This window comes from Chiloscyllium plagiosum, unplaced genomic scaffold, assembly GCF_037043375.1.
Source record: "Chiloscyllium plagiosum isolate Xiang-an unplaced genomic scaffold, Cpla_swu_hap1 HiC_scaffold_53X, whole genome shotgun sequence".
NCBI classification, from domain to species: Eukaryota; Metazoa; Chordata; class Chondrichthyes; order Orectolobiformes; family Hemiscylliidae; genus Chiloscyllium; species Chiloscyllium plagiosum.
Window position 1 is genome coordinate 18,705,272 of NW_028270191.1, and position 25,983 is coordinate 18,731,254.

General features: G+C 43.3%; 1 protein-coding gene across 2 annotated transcripts; it reads left to right on the forward strand.

Annotated features, from left to right (window-relative positions):
* The first annotated feature begins 4,176 nt into the window (after positions 1-4,176).
* On the forward strand, positions 4,177-25,069 carry tarbp2 (TAR (HIV) RNA binding protein 2). Of its 2 annotated transcripts, none has more exons than XM_043681846.2 (8): positions 4,177-4,295; positions 8,792-8,961; positions 10,837-10,939; positions 14,187-14,259; positions 15,625-15,742; positions 18,400-18,527; positions 19,972-20,164; positions 22,401-25,069. In XM_043681846.2, exons 1-8 carry the CDS (start codon positions 4,243-4,245, stop codon positions 22,556-22,558), a joined length of 996 nt encoding a protein of 331 aa, XP_043537781.1. In that variant the 5' UTR covers positions 4,177-4,242; the 3' UTR covers positions 22,559-25,069. The 2 variants fall into 2 exon arrangements, with proteins under 2 accessions (XP_043537781.1, XP_043537782.1); XM_043681847.2 differs by having other exon boundaries at positions 22,404-25,069.
* Positions 25,070-25,983: the final 914 nt, after the last annotated feature.

A 25,983-nucleotide genomic window follows, 5' to 3' on the forward strand; every position in this document is an offset into this window, starting at 1 on the left:
CCAATATTTTTCATGTTTTCAGTCTATTTTTAAAACAAACCTTTATGGTGCTTATTGTCATTTGTTTTGTGGCCATCAGAAAGACTGTTGATATTTTGGTCTGGCAATAGTAATTGAATCAATTCAACTAGAAGCCACTAGCCATGGGTTTCAACTACTCCAATGCAGTCCTGGCTGGTCTCTCGCAGTCTATATATTCTCTAATTAACCTGTTCAGAATTGTTATTATGAATCCAGGACCAGGTGAACCCAGGCCTCCTGACTTAGAAGTAGGATCATTACCACTGCGTCACAAGGGCCCTCTGCCATATTCTACCCTCTAGGTTTGGTCATTCAATACTCTGTCACCTGTATCTTAATTCACTGCAAGTCCAGTTTACTCCCAGTAAAGCAATGCAATTTTAAGAAATCACATTCTCGTTTTCAAACCCCTATGCGGTCTCATCTTTTAAGGGGTTTAGCAGTTTCCTTGCTGGTAGGATGAACGAATACCTGCAAGAGCCAAATATTCCACTTAAACTTTCATCAACTGATTTAACTCCTAAAATTCCAAGGTTGTTCAGGAGTCTTGAGACATTTGGTATGAATACCAGGATCACTCTGAATTACTGTAGCCCGTCTTTTGAGTTTTTATGGAGAGTAATGGTATAATCAATGACAAAGGGGAATAAAGATTTCTGCATTCCATACATGGAGTGCAGAGATTAAATCAAACTTGATATCATGTACTGTATCGATATTTGCAAAACGAAATACAATTAACAAGAAAAAACAAAGGAAACTGCATCCAAAAGGCTTCAGGGCCTCTCAAAGTCGAGAAAAGGACCTCCATTGGAGTCATACGTTCTGGGGTACTGATGACTACCATTGATCTCTGACTGAGTTAAATGAGCTTTGTTCCTGTTCCAACAGATGGATCCTCCATTCTCACGAAGAGGTCATGACAATTTTTAAGCCTCAAATTAGGGCCTTGGTTGGAAATACTTTGGGAAGCACTGCTCAAAGTGTACATCTGGTGGGAGGCATCTGGGAATTAAAGTCTCTTTTAAAAATAGTGTGGAGTTTGAAAAAGCTAAATCCTAATGATCTCCAGCACTCTTCTTGTCCCTGATCCTATGCAAAGCTTGAGACTGGCTGATGCAGCCTAATGAGCCCCTCCTGCACTATAAAAATGCTTTGTCATTGCAGTCACTTGGTGAGCTCTCGCTTGCATCGGGAACGAAGAAGAAATGAAAAAGGTGACATCAGGAGTATCATATTTCACTAACTTGATTGAGTTTTTTTTGGAGAAGTAACCAAGGGGATTGATGAGGGCAGAGCGGCGGACGTGATCTATATGGACTTCAGAAAGGTGTTCAACATGGTTCCTCATGGTAGACTGGTTAGCAAGGTTAGATCTCATGAAATTCAGGAAGAACTAGCCACTCGGATACAGAACTGGCTCAAAGGTAGAAGACAGAGGGTGGTGGTGGAGGGTTGTTTTTCAGACTGGAGGCCTGTGACCAGTGGAGTACCACAAGGATTGGAGCTGGGTCCTCTACTTTTTGTCATTTATATAAATGATTTGGGTGTGAACATAGGAGGTATGGTTAGTAAGTTTGCAGATGACACCAAAATTGGAGGTGTAGTGGACAGTGAAGAGGGTTGCCTCAGATTACAACAGGATCTTGACCAGATGGGCCAATGGGCTCAGAAGTGGCAGATGGAGTTTAATTTAGATAAATGTGAGGTGCTGCATTTTGGAAAAGCAAATCTTAGCAGGACTTATACACTTAATGGTAAGGTCCTAAGGAGTGTTGTTGAACAAAGAGACCTTGGAGTGCAGATTCATAGTTCCTTGAAAGTGGAATCTTGGGTAAATAGGATAGTGAAGAAGGATTTAGTATGCTTTCCTTTATTGGTCAGAGCATTGAGTGCAGGAGTTGGGAAGTCATTGTGGAGGCAGGATCGTTGTACAGGACATTTTTGTGTCTGTACAGGACAACTCTAAAAGACCACTTTTGGAATATTATGTGCAATTCTGGTCTCCTTCCTATAGGAAGGATGTTGTAAAATTTGAAAGGGTGCAGAAAAGATTTACAAGGATGTTGCCAGGGCTGGAGAGTTTGAGCTATAGGGAGAGGCTGAATAGGCTGTTGGGTGGTCATGTTGTGGCTGTACAGGACATTGATTAGGCCACTGTTGGAATATTGCGTGCCATTCTGGTCTCCTTCCTATCGGAAAGATGTTGTGAAACTTGAAAGGGTTCAGAAAAGATTGACAAGGATGTTGCCAGGGTTGGAGGATTTGAACTATAGGGAGAGGCTGAACAGGCTGGGGCTGTTTTCCCTGGAGCGTCGGAGACTGAGGGGTGACTTTATAGAGTTTTACAAAATTGAGGGGCATGGATAGGATAAATAGGCAAAGTCTTTTCCTTGGGGTCGGGGAGTCCAGAACTAGAGGGCATAGGTTTAGGGTGAGAGGGGAAAGATATAAAAGAGACCTAAGGGGCAACCTTTTCACACAGAGGGTGGTACGAGTATGGAATGAGCTGGCAGAGGAAGTGGTGGAGGCTGGTACAATTGCAACATTTAAGAGGCATTTGGATGGGTATATGAATAGGAAGGATTTGGAGGGATATGGGCCGAGTGCTGGCAGGTGGGACTAGATTGGGTTGGGATATCTGGACGGGTTGGACCGAAGGGTCTGTTTCCATGCTGTACATCTCTATGACTCTGAGTGGCTACATCATTTCCAACTGGACCTAATATTCATCCCAAATTGTCAAGATTCCAACATGCCTTGAAATTTCAAGAGCTGAAGTGGCAGACCCCCTCAAAATATTTTAAGAAGATAGCCTAGATCCTAACTTTTTCTTATTTTAAAGGTGGATATTCCAGGTGTGATGCAGCTGGTCAAACCACTCCTCTTTAACCAAAAAGAGTTTATTTGAACACTACAGTTGAAACATGAACAAAATAAAACAGATTTTAGAATGACTTAACTATTGGAAAACTTAACTGACCTGACACAGCAACTTAACCAACGAGCTGTTCCAATTCCCGCAATATCCCATAAACACACCCCTTGACAAAAGGTAAATACAAACGCAGGTTCTTGCAGGCAGAAGAGATTTCAGAGAGAAATGTCAGCCAGGAATCATCTGCTGAAGCTTGGAACCTTTTTTTTTTGCATTGCAGTAGCTTCTCTGCTACAACTAAATCAAACTAGAAAAAAACCTAAACTGGGAGAATTGCCCACTTCACTGCCATTGTTAAACTAGGGTCTTTCCAGACATTTTGGGACCTCTGCCTTTACAACCTCTCTTGGAAAAAAACAAGGACAAAATAACCTTGTTAAAGTGACAGCATTGCATGAGGCTTAACTCATAGTCAACAGAGGTACAACAGAGGTACAATAATAATTTTTGAGTCTTGTGCTTTTGGACTGATCAGATGGTTTTAAAAGTAGATTATCCAACTGTTGTGATACTAACAGTATGTTCTGGTATAATGAGTGTTTCGTCAGCACGAAATCGTGCGATTGATGAATTGTGGATGCTGTTTGGACAAACTTTCTACTGAACGGGTATAACGGTTTTCCATAGTGCAATTTTTTTTAGGGTGAGGATGCAGAGCAATGCAACTGTTGCATTATACCAGAGCACTTTATTTGCTGAAATCAAATTTTAGCAGGTCAGGCAGCATCCGAGGAGCAGGAGAATCGATGTTTCAGGCATAAACTTTTCAGGAATGATGCTGCCTGACCTGCTGTGCTTTTCCAGTACCACTCTAACCTTGACTCTGATCTACAGCATCTGCAGTCCTCACTTTTGCCTAGTTGATCTTAACCTTACTGCGTATCCTCTTGCAAGGATGCCTACCTTGAAGAAGTTCTCCTCCTGTTAGGCAAACAAGCTGGAATTGCGTGTTTAAATGTTATTTGCGGGAAGAGACTGGAGTGAAATCTTTTTAAATGACGCAAACTCATTCTAATTACTAAATTGTACCCAAAAAAGGGGGGAGGGGACGTTTATGTACATCGTGATGACATCTTCTCTCATACGTAAACGCTCCACTGCCATTTTGAACACTTCGACCTTTCGCGCGCTTTTTGTGGCTTGACCGCTGAACCGGAAGTGGTGGTGGCAATAGCCGCTGCGCCTGCGCAGTGGGGAGCGACGTTGGTGCTTATGCAGGGACCGAGCAGCAGAAGCCGGAGCCGCCGCCGTCTGAGCCACGATCGCCGGCACTGTCATCTGGGATGACGGAGGATCGGGCCGCTGCTGCAGCCAAGAAGACTTCCAGCTGTCCCAGGTATAGAGGAAGCTGGAGGACCTCCGACCTTGGCATTAAAAGTTCTTTTGTTTCCTGTGTTTGAGGTTCATTCACCATTTGAGCTGCAGAGCAGAAACCCGGTCGCCTTGAGTTGCATTTGTATATCTCACCTTTCCCATACTCAGGACCTCCCAATGCGCTTTGCGGCCCTTTTGAAGTGTCGCCTGTGTTGTGAGGTAGGAAGGTACCGACAGTTTACATGCTCTCTCAAGTATGTGATAATGATCTCGGAGCATCTAGTTTGGGGGATGAAATATTTGCCATAATGGGTCTAATTCTCCTTATTTTCGAAATAGTGCCATTGCACCTTGCCTACCTACCGAGAGGGTAGATTTGATTTAACAATGGGTCCAGTATCTCTGACAATGTCTTCTCTGGAAAAGTAGAATTCAAGCCTGAAGTTAGCCACGATCATGTTTAGGTTTGACGGGCCTTACAGAATCCTAACACTATAGAAGCAGGCTATTTGGCCCTTCGTGTCCACACTGACCCTCTGAAGAGCATTCCACCCAGACCACACACTATATAATTCCTGTAACTCTGCAATTCCCATGGCTAATCCACCAAGCCTGCATGTCCCTGGACACTATGTATAATTTAGCATAGTCAGTGTGCTTAATCTGCTCATCTTTGGACTGGTAGCCATGATGTGGAGTGCTGGTGTTGGACCAGGGTGGGCAAAGTCAGAAATTACACAATACCAGGTTAAAGCTCAACAGGTTTAGTTAAAATCACAAGCTTTTTGAGCACTGCTCCTTTGTCAGGTGGAGTTCACCCTCATGAAGAAGCAGGGCTCTGAAAGCTTGTGATTTTAAATAAACCTGTTGGATCATAGCCTAGTATTGTGACTTCTGACTTTGTCTTTGGACTGTGGAAGAAAACCAGAGCATCTGGAAGAAACTCACGCAAACTTGAGGAGAATATGCAAACTCCACATAGACAATCACCCAAGGGTGGAATCGAACCTGGGCCCCTGGTGCTATTTCTTGTGTTCTTTGGATTTTTGTGCCCCTAATTTGGGTAATGAATCCAGAACTTGGAGGCAAGCATGTTGCCAACTGAGTCACAGCTGGCATGTCAATAAGGTCATAAGACAGACATAAAAGCTGAATTAGGCTGCTCAAACCATAGAGTGGTGCTGGAAAAGCACAGCAGGACAAGCAGCATCCGAGGAGCAGGAAAATTGACGTTTTGGGCAGGAGCCCTTCAGGAATTAGCTCATTCCTGTTGAAGGGCTCCTGCCCGAAACTTCAATTTTCTGCTCCTCGGATGCTGCCTGACCTGCTGTACTTTTCCAGCACCACTCTAATCTTGACTCTGATCTCCAGCATCTGCAGTCCTCATTTTCGCCCTGCTCAAACCATAGAGTCTGCTCTGGCATTCAATATCATGCCTGATCTGATAATCCTCAACTCCACCTCTTGCATTGTCCTTTTAACCCTTGATTTCTTTACTGATTCAAATTCTGTCCATTTCAGCCTGAAATATAATGACTGACTCAGCCTGGACAGCATGCTGCAGTAAAGAATGCCACAGATTCACTACCCTTTAAGAGAAGAAATTCCTACTCATCTCGGCCTTGAATGTGCAACCCCTTATTCTAAGATTGTGTCACCTGGTCCTAGACTCTCCCACAAGGGGAATCAACCTCTCTGCGTTTACCCTCTCAAGTCTGCTGTAAGAATCTTGTACATTTCAGTAAGGTCATCTCTCATTTTTCTAAACATCAATGAGTACAGGCTCAACATACTCAACCTCTCCTTGTAAGGCACTTCCCTCCATACCCGGGATCAGCTGAGTGAACTTCCTCTGGACTGTCTCCAATGCTAGTTTATCTTTGCTAAGATAAAGGACCAAAATTGTTCTCACTATTCCAGCTGTGGTCTGGCTAGTGTCTTGACTAATTTTGCAAGACCTTTCTATATCTATTGAAGATGAAGATAGGAGCAGGAGTGGGCCATTTGGCCCCTCGAGTCTGCTCCACCATTTATTATGATCAAGGCTGATTATTGAGCTCCTACCCTAATCTCACTCGTACCCAAGCTCTTTTAAAATGAAGAAATGCCATTCCATTTGCCTTTCCTGTTACTTGCTGAACTTAGGTGCTAGCTCTTTATGATTCATGGATGAGGATTCCCAAATCTCTCCTGTTCTGTTGATGTCTCCTGTCTAACTCAGCCTTGAATACACTTAGTGACCTGGCCTCGACAGCCCTTTGCACTAAAGAATTCCACAAATTCGTTACCCTCTAGAGAAGAAATTCCTCATCTCTGTGGGCACCCTTTTACAGTGAGATTATGCCCTGTGGTCCTGGGCTCTCCCACGAAGGAAGTCAACCTTCCCATATCTACCTGTCAAGCTGTAAGAATCTTGCATGTTTCAATAAGATTGCCTTTCATTCTTCTAAATTCCAACGAGTATAGGTCCAACCTGCCCAACCTCTTCACATATGACAGTTTCTCCATACCTGGTATCAGCCTCCTGAACCCTCTCTGGATTGCCTCCAATGCCAGTATATCTTTCCTTAGACAATGGCCCCAAAACTTCACTGGATTCCAAGTCTGTGGCAAGTTTTTAGCAAAATCTTCCTATTTTATACTCACTCCCCTTTGAAATAAATGTCAATATTCCAATTGCCTTTCCGATCACCCACTGAACATGGATGCTAGCTTTTTGTGTGGAGCTGTAAAGACTCATTAGATCAAAAAAAAAAGTATTTATTTGGATGAGGCATCAACAATTTGTGTACAAAAAGCTGCCAGGACACATGTATGCCATCCTCCATATGTTTGAAGGAGGCAAGTGAGAAGAATGTAAACACAGATTAACATCAAGATGCTTCCAAAATATCATTTCACCTAATATTAGGTTGGATATGCAAAACTGTCTATTGTAGAATACAGTTAATAGACCAGTCTCGTGAGTAGCACTGTGGCTTTATCATTGAACAATGGGAACCTTTTCACCGGCTCCAAACAACCTTGCAAACAAATGCTTCAACGTTAGGATATCTCTGACTGGACAAATGCAGGAAAGTTGTGGCACTGTTTGGTTCATGGCTGCATTGTTGTAACCGGTGAACATCTGCCTGTACCCCTGAACAAATTAAGAGGCTGCAGGATTATGGGTCTTAAACTGTGTCTGTGCCTAAATTCTCTGGCTTTTTAGGAAAGTGGTTTGCCAAGTAGATTATGCCTGGGAAATTCCTACATCTAGTCTATTAGATACCTATGGTCACAAAGTCTTCTGCTGTCAAGCCGCTGCACTCAAGAATCTTCTTTGTAAACCACCTCAACCTTGCTAAGTCTCTCTTAGCATTCAAAAGTTATCTCAATGCCTGCCTCTTTGACTGTGGCTTTGGCCACTTCCATTTTAACTTCTGCTTTCACTCAGTAACCAAAGCCTTACCATGTAGTGCAGTGCCTTCCTCAGGACATTTTGCTGTGAGCAACTCTATATAAAGATCCTTTGAGATTAATCCACTGTACATTTAAAACCTAGCTTCACAGTATTGATAATCTTTTATATGCTTACCCCTGCCGTTCAGCCTGAAATACAGACTAACCGAATAGAAATTGGGGCAGAGAGTTTGTAAGTAAAGTGACAGGAGCTTTGACTGCAGTGAATTAAAGGAATGCCAAGTGTTGCTTGAAACATGGGATGAAGATTTGTTTCTGAGCTATTGTGCATTTTGGGCTTGTATTTGCCAATATGTCAGCCGTGTCAAGCGCAAAGTGCCCTCTCCCGCTGTTGCTCCCTCCACAATTGTTACACTTGGAGATCATCACTCAACAGCTTGATACAGTTAGTCCCTTTAACATTCTGTGATATCCCAAGGCCCTTTGCTAGAGTCTTATCAAACACATGAGGACAGATGGTCCAAAAGCTTGGTCAAAGAGACAGATTTAAGAAGCATCGTAAAGGTAAAAAAAGAGGTTGTGAGGGGGAATTCCACAGCTTGGCACCCAGCAACTGAAAGTATGGCTGTTAGTTGGGGGGACAGCTGGAAATTGGAGGTATGCAAGAGGCCAGAGCTAGACAAGATTTGAACTGTCAGTAACAAGTATACTTCTGTTGAGCCAAATGCAAGGTATTGCAAAGTGGAAGTGAAGCTAGGAAGCACAAATTGAGGAGCAGCATAGAATTTGCCAAGAGGAAATTAAAAGAAATCTACAGGTAGCGTTGTTTTTCACTCCTTTCATGCAAGTGAAGTAGCTGGAATATTGCATCCACCAGAAGATGCAGAGGAGAGCAACATGAGTAACCCCTGTTCTAGGGAATGAGGTATGTAAATTAACTTGGGCTTTTCAGCTTCTCAGTGAGGGGTAAAAATGGACCTTAGATGAATATATAGTACTTAACAGGGTGGTCAGAATACCTTTCAGACAGAAGGTGGCAGATGCCAGGAAGATGTTGGTTTAGAAGCACTTATCTCCAAATTCTGTAATAGTTTTTTCTTGTTATTTTTCACACAGTATTGAGCAAATGCTGGCCTCAAACCCTGGGAAGACGCCTATTAGTTTACTGCAGGAGTATGGAACAAGGATTGGAAAGACACCGGTGTATGACTTGCTGAAAGCTGAGGGCCAAGCCCACCAACCCAATTTCACTTTCCGAGTGACAGTCGGAGAGATTAACTGCACAGGTTTGTACCTTGTTCTTCAGTGTGACAGTTTGATCACTATTTGGGGACAGTAAGAGCAAAATGCTTCATGTACAGAATCCAGTTTAAAACCTAAAAACAAAATCCTGTTTTTGTCTAATTAACTACAATGAGTCTCCCGGCATCAGATGAAGGTTTGCTTTCTATTTCTGTGGAGCCTGGGTGATGTGTTCAGCCCTGATAAGGTTAACGAGATATCATTGATTGTGGTGTCGCTTAACTCCATATTTGTAGAGCTCTTTAAATTGACTTCTCAATTTAAAATGGAAGGTCCATGTGGTAAATGAAGGGACTGTTGATTCCTTTTCTAGTCATGATGCTCTATTAAGACTAATTGGGTCACATTCTGATTTCATTCCATGACATGCTTAGCAGTGTTTTGGGAATCTCATTTAATGTTTCTGTTTCGGGGTGATGATTTTCAAAACCCGTAGCGTTCACCATATGCCATCTCTTCTTCCTATTTTCTTTTCCCCTGTTGACTTTTGCAACACACAGCACTGCTTAAGATCATAATGTCATCTGTGTAATCAAATGATACTGGTTGCTTTCATGTTTTGAGATAAACATTGTTTTCCTACAAATTGTTCTTCTGTTCATAGTGCAGAATGATGTAGAGAATTGCATTGCTTCCGGAGCTGGTTAAGGAAGCCGCTTGAGACAAGTCTCCAGCCTTTGTCAATCTGTAGCAAAACAGTGGCATTCATGATGTTTGCGCCTGCTTTGTGCTGGCGCGTACAAGATTTTCTAATGGCATCCGCATTGAGGGCTGGGAAGAATACTAGGGTTGAATAACAGGCAGTCCAAAGTAGACCCAGGTGATGCATGGTAGAAGTGGATCATCATTTGACAGATCTGAAATGAATGGGCACTAGTCTTTAGACAGGCAGAGACCAGAATCTTTACAGGGAATGTGATGTACAGAAATTGACCATTTGACACATTGGTGCACTAAAGCCTTCTTCCATCCTCTTCATCTCTTAGCAGTTTAACATTCTATTCCTTTCTCCTTCATGTATTTGCCTTTAAATATATCTCTACTATTTGCATCAACTCCACATGGGAGAAAGTTCCATATGCTCTCTGCTGTCTGGGGATATGCATTTTTTTTTTCGGAATTCCCCACAGGATTAACTCTTAGGGTCATTGTAACGTTCAAAAGCACATTGAATCAATTTTTTATTGAAACAGACTCGGTGAGTCTGATCTGCCGTAACTCCCCTTACCTGTTTTTGTGAGCGCAAACTGCCTGATAACTGCGAGCAAAACCAAAATGCAAGCTGCATGGATTACTTCTCAGTGGGGACAACTATTTTTATTTCGAGGCAGCCCATGTTCTGGTTGTGTTGTGCACAGCAAGATCCCACAAAGTGTTGCGATGAATGTCCAGTTTTCTTTTTCATTTTACTGATGTTGGGATGAGGGAAGTGTTTTAACTGGCACACTAGATGAACTGTCTTTCTTATTTAATGGTGCCCTGGTCTTTCCCATGTGAGAAAGTGGTTTGTGCCTTCAATACAATGCTGATCTGGAATGTTGTATATGCTCCTGAGCAAGGGTGGGTTTTGATCCCATGATCTCTGGTCCAGGTGGAGCATGCTTGCTAGCTGATTAGCAACAGAGCCAAACTGACGGCTCTGAAAAAGTTCCGCACATAATGGAATTGAGGTGCATTTCTGTCATCGACTAACTTGCTCTGAGGCAGGCTATTCAGATCTGTCTGAGCATCAATTCAGCTCATGTATCTGGACTGAAGGCTTTTTTTTGTGGCCGTTTCAATTAGTTGCTTTATGGTTGGCTGGTGTTTTGTGGCTTTTATTTAAAGTTGTGTTTTAATTAATGTTTTTCCCCCCTCAGGTCAGGGGCCTAGCAAAAAGGCAGCAAAGCACAAGGCAGCGGAAGCTGCCCTGAAATTACTAAAGGGAGGAAACATGTTGGAGCCCATGTTGGATGGAGTCAAGTACGTGAATAGCTAACTGCACCTAGGAAGAGCTTTCCATTCCATCTTCTAATGGTGATATTCAACCCTATTTTGTCTGCCCTTCTCCCCACCCCCCCCCCCCATCTCTTCCAAAAGGCAGTGACATATGCAGGGAAACCATTCCTCAAGTGCTGTCAGCTTTCCAAGACTTCACCTAAATGGTCATTCCTGAAGGACTAGCCCTAGCAGCGTGTTGATTCGCTGTTCAATCACGAGGGCATCATAGCTATTCCCAGTGAGTGCTATTCTCTTATCTTGCACTTTCACCACCAGGGGGTGCTGGCTGGTGCTCAAAAACAGGAACCTTCTTCATGATATTTTCCTCCTTTCCAAATATATTCCCTTTTTTGCCTGCCCTGGCTGGCGATGCAGTACAGGTCAAATGTTCAAATGAGACAAACTAAAATGGCCATTTCCATGTTCCGATTGGTTTTAGGTGGGTGTGACGTTTGAGAAGGAGCTTGTCCAGAGTCCTTGGGGCCAACATTGCTCCTTGAACCTGCCTCCCCCTCAAAGTTTGATTGACAGCTTACTCCTCCTGTTGTCGTTTACAGGACATCGCGGTGCGCAAAATGGCTGCGGCATTTGCCTACATAAGTCACTGCACTTCAATTCAAAGCAAGATACTGTCTGTGAAGCATTTTGGAATGTTTTTGAAAAATGTGATAGCCGCGCTATGCAAATGCAAGTTCCTTCTCTGAACTAACTTGGAGATGAGAACCTGAGCCTGGGAGCTGTAAAACTCAATTGCTCCACATGCAGTGTTTTTAAGTGCCATTGGTGTGTAATATGTTGTTGGCGATTACAAATAGTTAGAACTTTATGAAGTTGCTATATGCTTTAAAGTATAATGTACTGGAGTCAGCGCCCTGAATTTGTGTCAAAGTCAGTTCCTTGGTTTCTCAATTACAGCCCGTAAACTTGAACCGGCAATACTGATGGCATGTTTTCATCCAGTGAGGCAGTCTATCATTGTAGAAAGTGTTAAAGTTGTCAGGAAAAGTTTTTCTATTTCATGTTAAACATGCTAACCATTTCAAAGGTAGACCTTCAATCCATTTAGTTGACCAATCCATTGTCAATTCCCTTGATGCATTCCCAATAATGCTGAATTTTTTTGTCATTGTCTTTTTGAAAATAATCCATTTATGGAAGTGAGAGAGGGAATTTGCCCTTGCGTTTGAGATTTACTTTGAGACTGGTATTACATCATGCTTATCTGCACAAATGCCTAATCCAACAACTTGATGTTAGTAATAGCTGGCCATGGGTATGAAGAACTCATTCCACTCCCAACCAGAACCGTCAGAAGCATTCCTCGTGCAGTGTGGGATCTTGCTGTGCGCAAAATGGGGCTGCTGCATTTGCCTGCACTGACAGTCGCTAAACATAAAAGTGAAGCGCTTTATAAACGTTTCTTGGAGACGTGACAAGGCGCTGTGTGAATTTTCGAGGAGAAAGTGAGGGCTGCAGATGCTGGAGATCAGAGCTGAAAATGTGTTGCTGGAAAAGCGCAGCAGGTCAGGCAGCATCCAAGGAGCAGAATCAACGTTTCGGGCATGAGCCCTTCCTGAAGAAGGGCTTATGCTCGAAACGTCGATTCTCCTGCTCCTTGGATGCTGCCTGACCTGCTGCGCTTTTCCAGCAACACATTTTCAGCTGTGTAAATTTTGTTTTTCTAAAAATTCCTGCTTGTTTAACTCCCAGGTTGTTCAATCTGGCAGTGATTCAGTGTGTTGGGCCTGTGCTGTACCATTAGAAGGACGTGGGCTCATAGTTTATTTCCACTTGGGCCAGCTCTGACCTAGATTGTACAGAGACTAGAAACTGGAGATACCTGCCTCAGACAGGAAAGGAGGAAGATCAACTGATGGGTTACTCTTGTTGAAGTAAGACCCAGTGAAATGTACAGTCCAAATGCGATACTGGTGTAAGCCTGTGTCTGTTAACGCACAACACCACACAGCAGAGACACAGATATATGTTTTAGTTTCAAAAATAGTGAGCAACACTGGCAAGACAATATTAACTAACTTCCCTTATGGTAGGCCTGAGGGTGGACAGAGTGAAACACTTACTGGAACTTGTATCAGCTCACAGTTCAAAGCAGGTAAGCATAGAGGTTCCCCCTCTTGAAGGGCATGGGTGAAGCAATTGGATTTTCACATCAAAGTTTTTACAAGGAATGACAGGGTGGCTGCACAAAGGGTGCTTCGTCTGACTGGGGGAGGAAGGGGGCAAAACCAGGGAATCCGTCTCAGAATCAGGTAGGCAACAAGGAGAGATTTCTTCACTCAGAGTGGTGAATCTTTGGAAATCTCTGTCCTAGAGGACTATGGAGACTCAGTCATTTATTATTTTGAATAAGGAGATCAATAGATTTTGAGATATTAAAGATATTGAGGGATGTGAGGATAATGTAGGAAAATCAGGTTGTAGATTTGATCTTATAATGACAGAGTGGACTCAAAGATCTGAATGACCTTCTCCTGATCCTATTTCTTATGTTATAAAACAATAGCATTTTTCAGTTTTTAAAAATTTTCTGGCTCTAATCCACAATTTGCTACATTTATTGAATTGCCATTCAGGGAAGTGAGCTCACAACCGCCCAGTCCAGTACCTGAAGCACTAAGCTACTGTACATTAATATCTATTCCAGCCAAGTTGCTGGGGAGACTAGTTATGGAAGGAACAACCGAAGCAGAGTTTCTCCATATCCCACTCTTACAAGTGATCCTTGTGGTCTCTGGTGTTTCCGGAGCTTTGGTGAGCTGATTTTATTTTACTTACCTCTATGGGTTTTATGAATTGGTGTCTCGTCAACTGTCTTGTTTCATTGTTCTTTCTCTGTCCTCTCTCACACCCTGCCACCAAATTCTGTGCTGTGCAGCCCCTTGTGTGCGTATCTGCCTGGTTGAGAAATGCATTGAAGGTTTGCATATTGGCTTCCAGTTGGCCCACAGAGAGTAGCAGCAGGCAGTAAGCAGGAACTGCAGAAATCACTGTAGCGTCATTCTCCCTGAAGCTCGACATTAATACGTTTGTGTATGATAAAGGTTTTGTTGGTCTGGAATTGTGGGGTAAGTCACCCAGCTCTCTCCTCTGCATTTATTTTGGAGAGGCATGGCTGCCTAAAGAAAAATGCCTTCATTGATTGTGAAAAATATTTATAACTTGTGAATTTTCCTTATTCCATTGTTCTCTTTTTTTTAACGCCCTCCAGGATCTCTGGCACTGAATCCAAAAGCTCTAGCTCTGCTCAGCTGGCGGAATGCAACCCTGTAGGGGCTTTACAGGTATTGTCGTCTTGTTTATCTCCCAACATTCAGAATACACATACACTGATTCCTTCATTTGTAACGTAGAGTACCGAAACAGTCTATTCGGCCCAACAGGTCATGTTGGTGTTTATACTTCCTGCACCCTATTTCATCTCATTCTATTCCCATGTTCCTTTCTTTCATGTTTTCTTAGCTGCCTCTTCTATCCTATACATCTTTATAATTTCTTGTGGTCGCACGCCTTGCATTCTTTCCTCTTTTGGATAAAGAATTCCTCCTGGATTCCCTGTTAGTTTTATTCGGGGCTATCTTAGTTTTGCTCTTCCCATCAGTTGGAAACAGCTGCTGCAAAATCTACCCCTTCATAATCTCCTTGGGTTCTCTGCCGTGATAGGTCTAAACCACAATGTCACAATCTTCTCTGCATACAAGGCGATGATCAAGCACTGTGCTGCTGCCAGCAGTTTTATCCAGATCGGTCATTTAGCCAACCTGTGGTGCGTGTTTATGCTATAGCCAGGAGCTATGGAGAGCGATGGTAGAAGCTCCGATATCCTTTCTGTTGCTTGGCTGAACGGGAATCTCTCCCTCAATTCTGGTCACCCTGTTACAGGAAGGATATTATTAAACTGGAGAGGGTTCAGAGAAGATTTACCAGGGTGTTTCTGGCAATAGAGAGTTTGACTTAAAAGGAGAGGCTGGATAGGCTGGGACTTCTTTTTTCACTCGATCGTAGGAGGTTGAGAGGTTTATAATATCATAAGGGGTATAGGTAATATGAATGGCAGGTATCTTTTCTCTGTGGTGGGGGATTTTAAGACTGGGGGGTATATTTTTAAGGTGAGAGGAGAAAGATTTTAAAAAGGACACGGACAATTTTTTTTAATAAAAGTGGTTTATCTGTGGAATGGACTTCCAGGAGAAGTGGTGGGTACAGGTACAGTTACAATGTTTAAAAGGCATTTTAAAAAGTACGCAAATAAGAGGTGTTTGGAGGGACATTGCCCAAGTGCAGGCAGGTCACACTAGTTTAGTTGGGGATTTGGTTGGCGTGGACTGAAGGGTCTGTTTCCATATTGTATGACTCTATGCCTGTTATCAGCATGTTCTGGAAGGATTCACTTGACCTGTTTGGCCACATTATGGACATAGCCACCAAGTCCTGGAGCGAGACCTGAACCCTGAGTTTCTTCCTCAGAGTCGGGGACACTATCCAGTATACCACAAAACCCCTCATAATTTTAAAGGCCTCTATTATGTTTGAGGAGCCACGGATGTTGGAGGTGCATCGGTGTTAAATGCTGAAGCGATTAAACAGATTAGTGCACTGGCGCTTTACCATCAGTAACATTCCGCTTAGTGTGTGTTCTTTCTTTCCAGGAGCTGGTGGTTCAGAAAGGATGGAGACTTCCGGAATATACGGTCACTCAGGAATCTGGTCCTGCCCACCGGAAGGAGTTCACCATGACTTGCAGGGTCGAGAGATTCTTGGAGATAGGTATGGGCACTTTGCTCCTTCCCCACAGTTAGTGTCTTGTGTTTTTGCGGTCTAAATTAGAGTGGTGCTGGAAAAGCACAGCAGGTCAGGCAGCATGTGTACTTGCCTCTGGTGCTGCTGATGCTGTGGTCTAGTGCCTCTACTGCCCTTCTTCAAATGATTTGGCTCTGAGTCGCATTATTGGGTGGCTGCTGAGCCAAGCCAATGTCCAGTTTTTTTTATTAATATTCATTCGTGGGATGTGGGCATCACTGGCTGGCCAGGATTTATTGTCAGTCCCTAGTTGCCCTTGAGTATGTGATGGTGAGCTGCCTTCTTGAATCACTGCACTCCCACTGCTGTAAGTAGACACGTTTAGGGAAGGAATTCCAGGATTTTGGCCCACCGACAGTGAAGGAACAGCAATATATTTCCAAGTCAGTATGGTGAGTGTCTTCGAGGGGAATTTGCAGGGGGTTGTGGTTCCGTGTGCCTGCTGCCCTTGACCTTCTGGATGGAAGTGGCTGTGCGTTTGGAAAGTGCTGTGCAAGGATCTTTGGTGAATTTCTGCAGTGCATCTTGTAGATAGAACGTATTGCTGTTACTCGGCATCAGTGGTGGAGGGATTGAATGTTCCTGGATGTGGTGTCAATCAAGTGGGCTGCTTTGTTGTGGATGGTGCTGAGCTTCTTGAGCATTGTTGAAATTGCACCCATCCAGGCAAGTGGGGAGTATTCCATCACAGTCCTGACTTGTGCCTTGTAGATGGTGGACAGTTTTTGGGGAGTCAGGAGGTGAGTTACTTGCCACAGTATTCCTCGCCTCTGACCTGCTCGAGTAACCATTATGTTTATGTGGCTAGTCCAGTTGAGTTTCTGGTCAATGGTAACCCCAAAGATGTTGAGAGAAGTGGAATTCAGTGATAGTAACACAATTGAATGTCATGGGGTGGTGTTTAGAGTGTCTCTTATTGGTGATGGTCATAGCCTGGCATTTGTGTGGCATGAATGCTACTCGCCACTTGTCAGCCCAAGCCTGGATATTGTTCAGATCTTGTTGCATTTGAACATGGACTGCTTCAGTATCTGAGGAGTCGCAAAAGATGCTGAACATTGTGCAATCATCGGTGAACATCCCCACTTTTGACCCTATGCTGAAGAGAATGTCGCTGATGAAGCAGCTGACTGAAGGAATTGACTGTTGAGGTTAGTTAAGAAGAACTGCACACGTGTCACTTGCTGAGGTAATGTGATGCTTGCAGAACATTTTGCAAGGCTCCATAGTGTCTTGAGTTTTGTGTTTTTGTTTAATTGTTAGGATGTGTTTAGTAAAATGGTGTCAAGTGATTTGCCCTTCAGTCCAAAATATGGGAGCGTGGAAATAAGCGGGATAATTCTTTCTAAGAGCCAGACAGGCATAATAGGCTGATTGGCCTCCTTTTGTGCTACAGGTTGCTCTGATTCCATAGAACTAGCAGCACCGATTCTCACAGAGCATTCATTACCCCATTACCCATATCGCACCTCATTTTTGGACTATGCAACCGACACTTCTAAATATCTCCTGGCACTTCCAAATTGTGCGAGCAACATTGAGGTTTAAATTAGTTGTTTTTTTTCTCCCTACCTCTTCCAATAACTTAGCATAACAAAACTCCTGGACCACCTTGCTATGCACAATGAGGAATTGAAAAAAATAATTTTAGAATTAATTTTGCTTGACATTGCTGAGTTTTCTTTTAAATACCCCTTATTCCCAGAGCATTACGGAAAGGATTTATCGTTGCTAACTGTAGCAAGAGCTCGGTGTCAGCCACCTAAACTGAGATTTAAGGTAGTTGTTCAGCAGTTTGTTTTGCGATGTCTTTGTGTCATAATCTTTGAAATAATAATGGAGAATTCACCATCAGTGAACCAGGAAAGTCAATACTGCAACTTTGGAAATACTCAGCCCTTTCTTCCCCAGCATTCAATGTTTGCACTTTACACACAGGCCTTTATTTGACGCAGTTTAGGAGTTTGTGTGCATCTCAGACAAAGTAATTTTGCTGCACCATGGCACTTAGTGTGTGAAACAGGCTGCTTTTTTAGCCAGCACATTCTGATCTCCCTCTGCCATCGGATGAACTGCTGTCTGATCTTTCCCAGAGATGTCAATTGTTACCTTTTTTTTGTGTGGGAGTTGTATAAGAAAGGAGAGTTTTGGAAGGGAACTTGGGAATCGAATCAAAAGGGTTTTAAAAGATTGGTTAAATCAAGTGTATTTGACTACAATTGAGATCATTTGCAGAAGGCAGCAATTTGAATTGATCTTTAAGTAGTTGTTTGAATGTCAGCTACCTAGTGGAATTACCTATCCATACAGCTTAAAGCAGGGTCAGGAGACCATTGACAGTCATGGCTTCAGCTCCCAGCCTACAGGAGTTTTGCTGCCAGAATTTGTGGAACATGTATGTGGGGCAGTGGTACAGTTGAACTGGACATGGAAGTCTGTGCCAACCCAATTTAAAGAAAGATGTGCTGAGCATTTGAGGGATTTCTTTTTGAAGTTTAATGAATGGTGTTTTCTCTCTCTCACACACTGGGGTGTTTTGAGAATGAATACTGTATAGATTTGGTGATGCAGAGTAGAAACTAGTGTGATCGGTCTCTTAACTGGTGATGTCTTACCTATCATAGGGAGTGGGACGTCGAAAAAGCTGGCCAAGCGCAACGCTGCCGCAAAGATGTTAGCAAGAATCCACGATGTCCCTGTGGATCAGAGGGACGGGAACGAAGTCGAGCCAGAAGATGACCAGTTTTCCATTGTAAGTGTGTGAAAGGATGAATTGCAGTTTTTAATGAGAGCGCCAGTTTGCGTCATGAGAGAGAGCTGACAATCTGCTGGTGATGACATGACAGCCCTGCTAGGTTTTAGACAAAAATGTCTAACTGGAGTGAGCTGAGACAGTAATGGAGACTGCTTGTATTGTACAAACAGATATTGAGGGAGGTCTGGAGTGGTTCAGTAAAGCAGTGACTGAGAAAACACACCATGTCCTCTTCAAATTTTGAAAACTACCCAACAATACTCTGGTCTGGAATGTTTATAGTTTTACAGCACTTGGGTGATATTCTGGTGGTTATAAGGTGGCTATTAATGATGGGAGCAATTTGAAGTTCCTTCATTCGTTTTCAGAGTGTGGGTGTTGCTGACACTGCTCTCCATCAATCACCATAATTTTATGTCGCTGTGTAGCTCATTAAGCCACTGAAGAGGGTATTTAAGAGACAATCATTCTGATATGGAGCTGGAGTTACATGTAGGCCCACAGTGGACAAGTGTATCAGGTTTCTCTCTCTAAAGGATACTTGCGAAGCATTTGAGTTTTTGTGGCGTGCCCAGCAGTTTTGAAGCCACTTCTTTTGATACCATCTCTTTTTAATTCCAGCTGGTATGTCTTAAATTCTGGATTATTAATCCAGACGTCTAGATTTCTCTCCAATAACATAACTACTACAATGCCCCATGAGATGATGAATGGAGAGTGTCACAAATTGAAGCATTTTGAATGGCTTTTAGAATGACTAAAATATCAGCGACTCTTCGTGACCTCTGCTGATTCTATATTGAGTGACAGTCGAGCCCCACTTAGGTTAGGTGAATGGAGGAGTATGGGGGGGGGGGGGGGGGGGGGGAGAGGGGGGGGCGGAGGGGGGAGGTGGTGAGAATGTTGGTGTTGAGGTAAAAAGTCAACCATGATAGTCTTGAATGGCAGAGCAGGCTCAAAGGGGTAAATGTTCTACTTCTGCTATTTTCTATAATCTTAGAGACTGAGAGTCTTTATAGAATTCTTTCATGGCCACCTTATCAATTGAGTTTTGTTTAATTTAAACCCCCTTCCCCACCTCCAAACAAATTTATTCTTGGTTTGCATTTCTGGTTGCCCAATTTTGTTTTTTTTTTTATTTTCAAGACTCTGTGCCTTCTCTCTGGGGCTCATTCTGTCTCCCAAAAGACTCCTAGGTTTGTGAATCACACGATTAGCCGACAGCAGCACTTGGATTTTGAGTTTGTTGTGTGAAGAGAGCCAAGCACCCAATCCCACCAGAAGCGTGGCAACGTTAGTGACAGAACTGTGAGCCATGTAACGGGTTAATGTGGAGCATTCCATCACTAGAAAGGGCACGCAGGAAAATGCAGCCACGTTTTAAATGAGGACCGGCATGCTGAAAGGAGGTGGTTCTTCCATTGCGCTTCTTTCTCTCCAGATGGTTGGTAACAAGCTGGATGGGCCGAAGGGCAAGAGCGCAGGTTGCACGTGGGATTCGCTCCGGAATTCTGCAGGGGAACGAATTCTTCACCTCAAGAGCAACCCACTTGGTGTTTCCAACTCCAATTTTTGCCAGATGTTGAGGGAATTGGCCGAGGAGCAGCGGTTCGACGTCAGTTACTTAGATATCGGTAAGGCACCTTGAGCTGACTGTACTGTGAATGGAGCCTGTTTCACCCGTGGAGAATTGATAACTTTCCATGTTTCATTGCCAGGAGCATACATGTGGGACTGTAGCGTTAAGTTACAGCTAGCTGATCTTGAAACCAGTGCTTGGATTACCAACAGAAAAATGAGCAGTAAAGCCTTTCTGACTAAGCAAGGGGGCAGTTAATTCTAGGACCTGTGAAGTGAAAGGAAGCGTTTGCATTTATATTGCACCTAACTATTTGAATGTTCCAAATTGGAACAGTTAGGAATGTTCCGAGGATGCAAACCAGTTTGAGGTGGATGATCTGTTGATCCGGTTTAGCCTGTTATGACATATTTTTATGTTCATCTAAGGAGGTAGGCAGGTCTCCATTTTAACATCTTATCTAAAACATTGTACAACAGCAGTGTAGTATGGGAGTGCCACACTGTTAGTGTATTGGAAGTCTAAATTATGTACTCAAATCCTAGAGATTGTACGTGCAATCTTCTATGCCATTTTAATGGGATGGATTCAGGATTGGCTGTCTGACAGAAGGTAGAGAGTTGGGATAAAAGGTTCTTTTTCGGAATGGCAGCCAGTGACAAGTGGTGTTCCACGGTGTTCAGTATTGGGGCTGCAGCTGTTCACGTTATATATTAATGATCTGGATGAAGGGACTGGGGGCATTCTGGTGAAGTTTGCCGATGATACGAAGTTAGGTGGACAGGCAGGTAGTACTGAGGAGGTGGGGAGACTGCAGAAAGATTTAGACAGTTTAGGAGAGTGGTCCAGGAAATGGCTAATGAAATTCAACGTGAGCAAATGTGAGGTCTTGCACTTTGGAAAAAATAATACAGGCATGGACTACTTTTTAAATGGTGAGAAATTTCATAAAGCCAAAGTACAAAGGGATCTGGGAGCGCTAGTCCAGGATTCTCTAAAAGTTAACTTACAGGTTGAGTCTGTGGATAAAAAAGCAAATGTAATGTCATTTATCTCAAGAGTGTTGGAATATAAAAGCAGCGATGTGCTTCTGAGACTTTATAAAGCTCTAGTTAGGCCCCATTTAGAATACTGTGTCCAATTTTGGGCACCACACCTCAAGAAGAACATATTGACACTGGAGCGTGTCCAGCGGAGATTCACACGGATGATCCCTGGAATGGTAGGCCTAACATACGATGAACAGCTGAGGATCCTGGGATTGTACTCATTGGAGTTTAGAAGGTTGAGGGGAGATCTAATAAAACTTACAAGATAATGCATGGCTTAGAAAGGGTGGACACTGGGAATTTGTTTCCGTTAGGCAGGGATACTAGGACACGTGGGCACAGCCTTAGAATTAGAGGGGATCAGTTTAGGACGGAAATGAAGAGACATTTCTTCAGCTAAAGAGTGGTGGGCCTGTGGAATTCATTGCCGCAGAGTGCAGTGGAGGCCGGGACGTTAAATGTCTTTAAGGCAGAGATTGATAAATTCTTGATCTCCCAAGGAATTAAGGGCTACGGGGAGAGTGCGGGTAAGTGGAGTTGAAATGCCCATCAGCCATGATTAAATGGCAAAGTGGACTCGATGGGCCAAATGGCCTTACTTCCACTCCTATGTCTTATGGTCTTAATGAGAAGAAATTATCTAGTTTGCTGGAGTCCATTCCAATTGTTTGCTTTTTCTTTGCCCTACTACTACTATTCCATCTGGCCCTTTTTTTAATAACTTTCCACTCCCATCCCTAACGCTAAGTGTGATTGTTCTTCCTACTTAAGGTTTCATTCTTTACCACCAATCTGGTGAATTCCAAAAGTCTGTGACCTCTACCATCAAGAAGGACAAGGATATCAGATACTAGGGCACACCACCACTTGCAGGTTCCCCTCCGAGCCACTCACCATCCTGACCTGGAAATCTATCACTGTCCCTCCATTGTCGCTGGATTAAAATCCTGGGAACTCCCTCCATAACATCCCTGCACCCCAAGGACTGCAGTGGCTCAAGAAGGTGTTGCTCACCACCACCACCACCTCACCACAATTAGGAATGCGGCAAGAAATACTGGCAACACCCACATATGCAAATATTCAAAATAAAAGTGGTGAAGCCAGTTAGTCCAGTTTAAGGGAGACAGTGGTGGAAACCTGTTCTCTATATCAATTAAGGAAGTTTGAACGCTGTTCTGAATAATCCTACTTCTCTAGATGTTTGCTAACTTCCTGTGACTTTTTTTTCTTTCTTTCCAGAAGAGTTGAGCTTGAGTGGCCTGTACCAGTGTCTTGTGGAGCTATCAACGCAGCCCACCACCGTCTGCCACGGCTCTGGCTCAACAAGGGATGGTGCCCGTGCCAATGCAGCCCACAATGCACTGCAATATCTGAAAATCATGGCTGGAGGAAAGTGAGCCCAGTGGAGAACAATGATCACTCCTCAGTCTGACCAGCACTGTTTTAATTCCCTCCCAAACTGACATGTTTTTTAAAACTAACAGCTTGAATTTCCCAAGTTGTGTACTTGATTGGAAGTCGAGGTTTCTTACGGTGGTGCCTTTTTATTTTTTTTGTGTGGGGTCGGGGGGGGGTGGGGGGAAGGTTTGGTGATGGGTCAGTGATGCAAGGCAGGACAGAAGGAATCTGAAAGTTTATGTTGATTCTTTGTTTCCCAAAGTGTTGCTCTCCCATATTGTCCACCTCTAATTTGCTGGATGGTCAACATGACACTGCTGTTGGCAAGTACACTCTTGCCCTTGAGTCTCACTCAAACTGGTAGTTAGAAGCCTACTGTGATTGTGAATAGTGTCCCTGGCACTACTAACCATAGTTCGAGTGGAATTGCTGCAGTGGTGATGGCCATCTGATGTTCTTTTAACTTAATTTCTCACAATATATGGCATATTAATATCTCGCAAGTGAGTTTGGGACGTTCACTTGATCTCCTTCCAATTGTCAGGGTCACTCAGCACCCTACTGAAAAATGGGTGTCTGTTATCCCAGCATGATGTGCTAGTAATCCCATAACGTTGCATTGTGTGTCTGTCCATTTCTCTTCTTGGCCAAGTTGCCTGAGCAGGGACAAGGCACTGGATAGAGGGCGAGGTCCTTGTCTGCTTCTGTCCACTTGACACAAAGTAGCATTACGAAGCCTCCTACGAGGAGGCTGGCCAACTGTGAAGGCTGGAGAAAGTGTGTGTATATAAACAGTGTTTAAAGGTTAAAAAATGAATGATAATTTTTTGTTTTTGTCAAGTATCATGAAGTTTCATTTGAAATAAGTTATTGATTTTTTTTGATACAATGTGCTTTCCAGGCCTAGAACTCCAGTTACAATAATTACTGTACCAAAACTTGCAAGTGTTCTGTACTAACACTAAAGGCAGCTGTCTACTTCCCTTAAATTGTGATCACCTTTTTGTAGTTACAACAAATGCCAGGTTTAATGATCCTGGCATCTTTAAGAGGGAATCCATTTTGGATGCACACCCCTTGATATAATTATAGATTGCAGTTGTCTGCAATGAAATGTAGGTTCTTTTCTTTTAGTGCACTCGGGGCTCCTCCATTTTAACAAAAAAATGTTGGCATTTGTACAACATCTTTCACGACTTTAGTGCATTCCAAAATGCTTTGCACCAAGAAAAGTACTTCTGAAGTGTAGTCACTGTTGTCATAGATTCCTTGGGCTCTATGTATTGTCCAATGTGGCTCTAAAGCAGGTGTGCGGGAGTTGCACCTTGGCTTGTACTGAGGTAGATGATCTCAGCATGGGCCTTAGTGTTGCTACGATTGGAGGGATGAAGAAAGTGAACTTTTGTTTTTGCTTTTGATTGCTATCAAGTGACCTTTTGTAGAAAATGTACCTGTATGGAAATCAGGCAGTGGCAGTACTTGACGAACTGTCATGTCTGTCACCCTGACCTCGCTTAGTGACACGAGTCTCAGCGCTGGTGGGGAGACTCAAACCCTGTGCCCGAGCAGAGAGGATGTAACTTCTGGAAGGGTGGGGTTAAAGAGAGAGGCATGTAAAACAGGGAGACCCCATGACACAATAGATGCTTCACTCCCAAGTTCCAGGCTCATTCAGCCCAGTCCAGGAGAAGAGGTTTCAGTTTACTCGCTGGGAGGGCTCAATGGCAAATGGCAATCAACTGATCGCAGATGTAAACTTTGTGGCAAAACTGTGGCAGACTCCATTTAAGGCGATTGCAAAGACTGGTGTGAAGTGTTGGGGATTGGGGTGAGGCAAAGAATTGCTTGATCGCTCCCCTGGTGTAAATACGTACATTTATATAGAAAGAAAATCATGTTTACAATGTTGCTGAATGTAGTGATTCTTCCCACTGTTGGGATGGAACAGAGGGCATATGTGGCTCTCCATCTGATAGAAAGTGGCCCACTCCTCTACACCTCATAATGAGCGCACAATTCACATGGCAAATGTGATTTCAGTTAAAGCATTGTACAGAGGCTTTTCACGGAGTTGGCAGAATATTAAAGAAAACTTTTGATAATTATTAAAGAAAATGAATATTTCTTTTCATTGATAGCAAATCAAAATGTTGCATCCAGGTTCCCAATTTTCTTTTTAAATGTTTTCAGTATTTATGCGTACAATCTGTTGTCTGGTTGTTCTTTTGTAAGTCGAATTAGTGCCCTTTTTTTTCAGAAGTGGTGCTCTTTCAGCTCTCTCCAGTGCTTTGCACGTATTTGAGTCTGGAAAAGCCACAAAGGAACTGTTTAGAGAAAAGACCATTTCTACTTGAAAAGGATAACAAATGTCAGAAATACTCTCAACTGTTCTGTCAGGACCTGTAGAGCAAAAAGGCAACTTAATGTTTCAAGTGCATTTGTAACTTCTTTTGTATTTAAACACTCAAAAAAAATCTGCCCAACTTGAGTGAATAAACATGTAAATTATTCATATGCCGGCCCTCTTGTCCTATGTTTTAAGTTGCGTGCAAATTATGTTGGATGTGTTAATACCAATGTTAATTGAAAACATTCAGAATTTGTAGACTGCTATCTCTCAGCCAATTTTGAGTCAACCTATTCAGCCAATTTTGGCTCTTTGGCTCCCTGACTTTGAGCCAGTGAATAGCTGACTTACTCTGGCTGGGAGTCTCCTGAGTTTAACGCCTCCTGATCTCAGCCAGGGCAAGGCTAGCATTGTTTTAAGTTGGCCTCTGAATTCCAGCTCCTGGTTACTGGATAGCATTTTCTGGTGAAATGCAAAACCTGGAGAACAAGGGCAACCAAGCTGGGTCCAGTGGTAAATACCTTGCCAAAACAGTTGGGGCACAAATAACACCGCTTGGGCAAGGTCCCAGAGGTCACAATTGCAAGAGGTGAGAGCCTTTTAGAAGGCGAGAACATGCACTGAGCTTCTTACACCACAACTGCCTTGACACACAATCCCATAACATTCAGGCACTGACTGTGATTTTGACACCATCAAGTCCTAAGTATGGGATGGTGCCCAAGCAAATCAGTGGGAATGGGAAAAGAGGGTGCCCAGTTTAACTTGCTGTACAGACTTATTGGCAATTTTTTTGGGACCTGGGATTGAGTTGTCTGTTTTTGTGGTGTGGGAAAAAGAGATCAAGCCCATCCAGCCACTTATAGACGTTTTCAGTTTGTGAAATTATATTCACATAGTTATTTCAGTAATTTGGGGATGGGAGGGGGAACTGGGTGGTCTAGCTCTGACATCTGGGATGAAATCCAAACTAGATAAACAGGATGGACTCTCTTCCTGGCCTCTGCTGGCTGCAGTATGGAATGAGGTTGAAGGAGTCTTGACTTGCGTTTCTAGAGTTATAGGCCTCTTGGTATA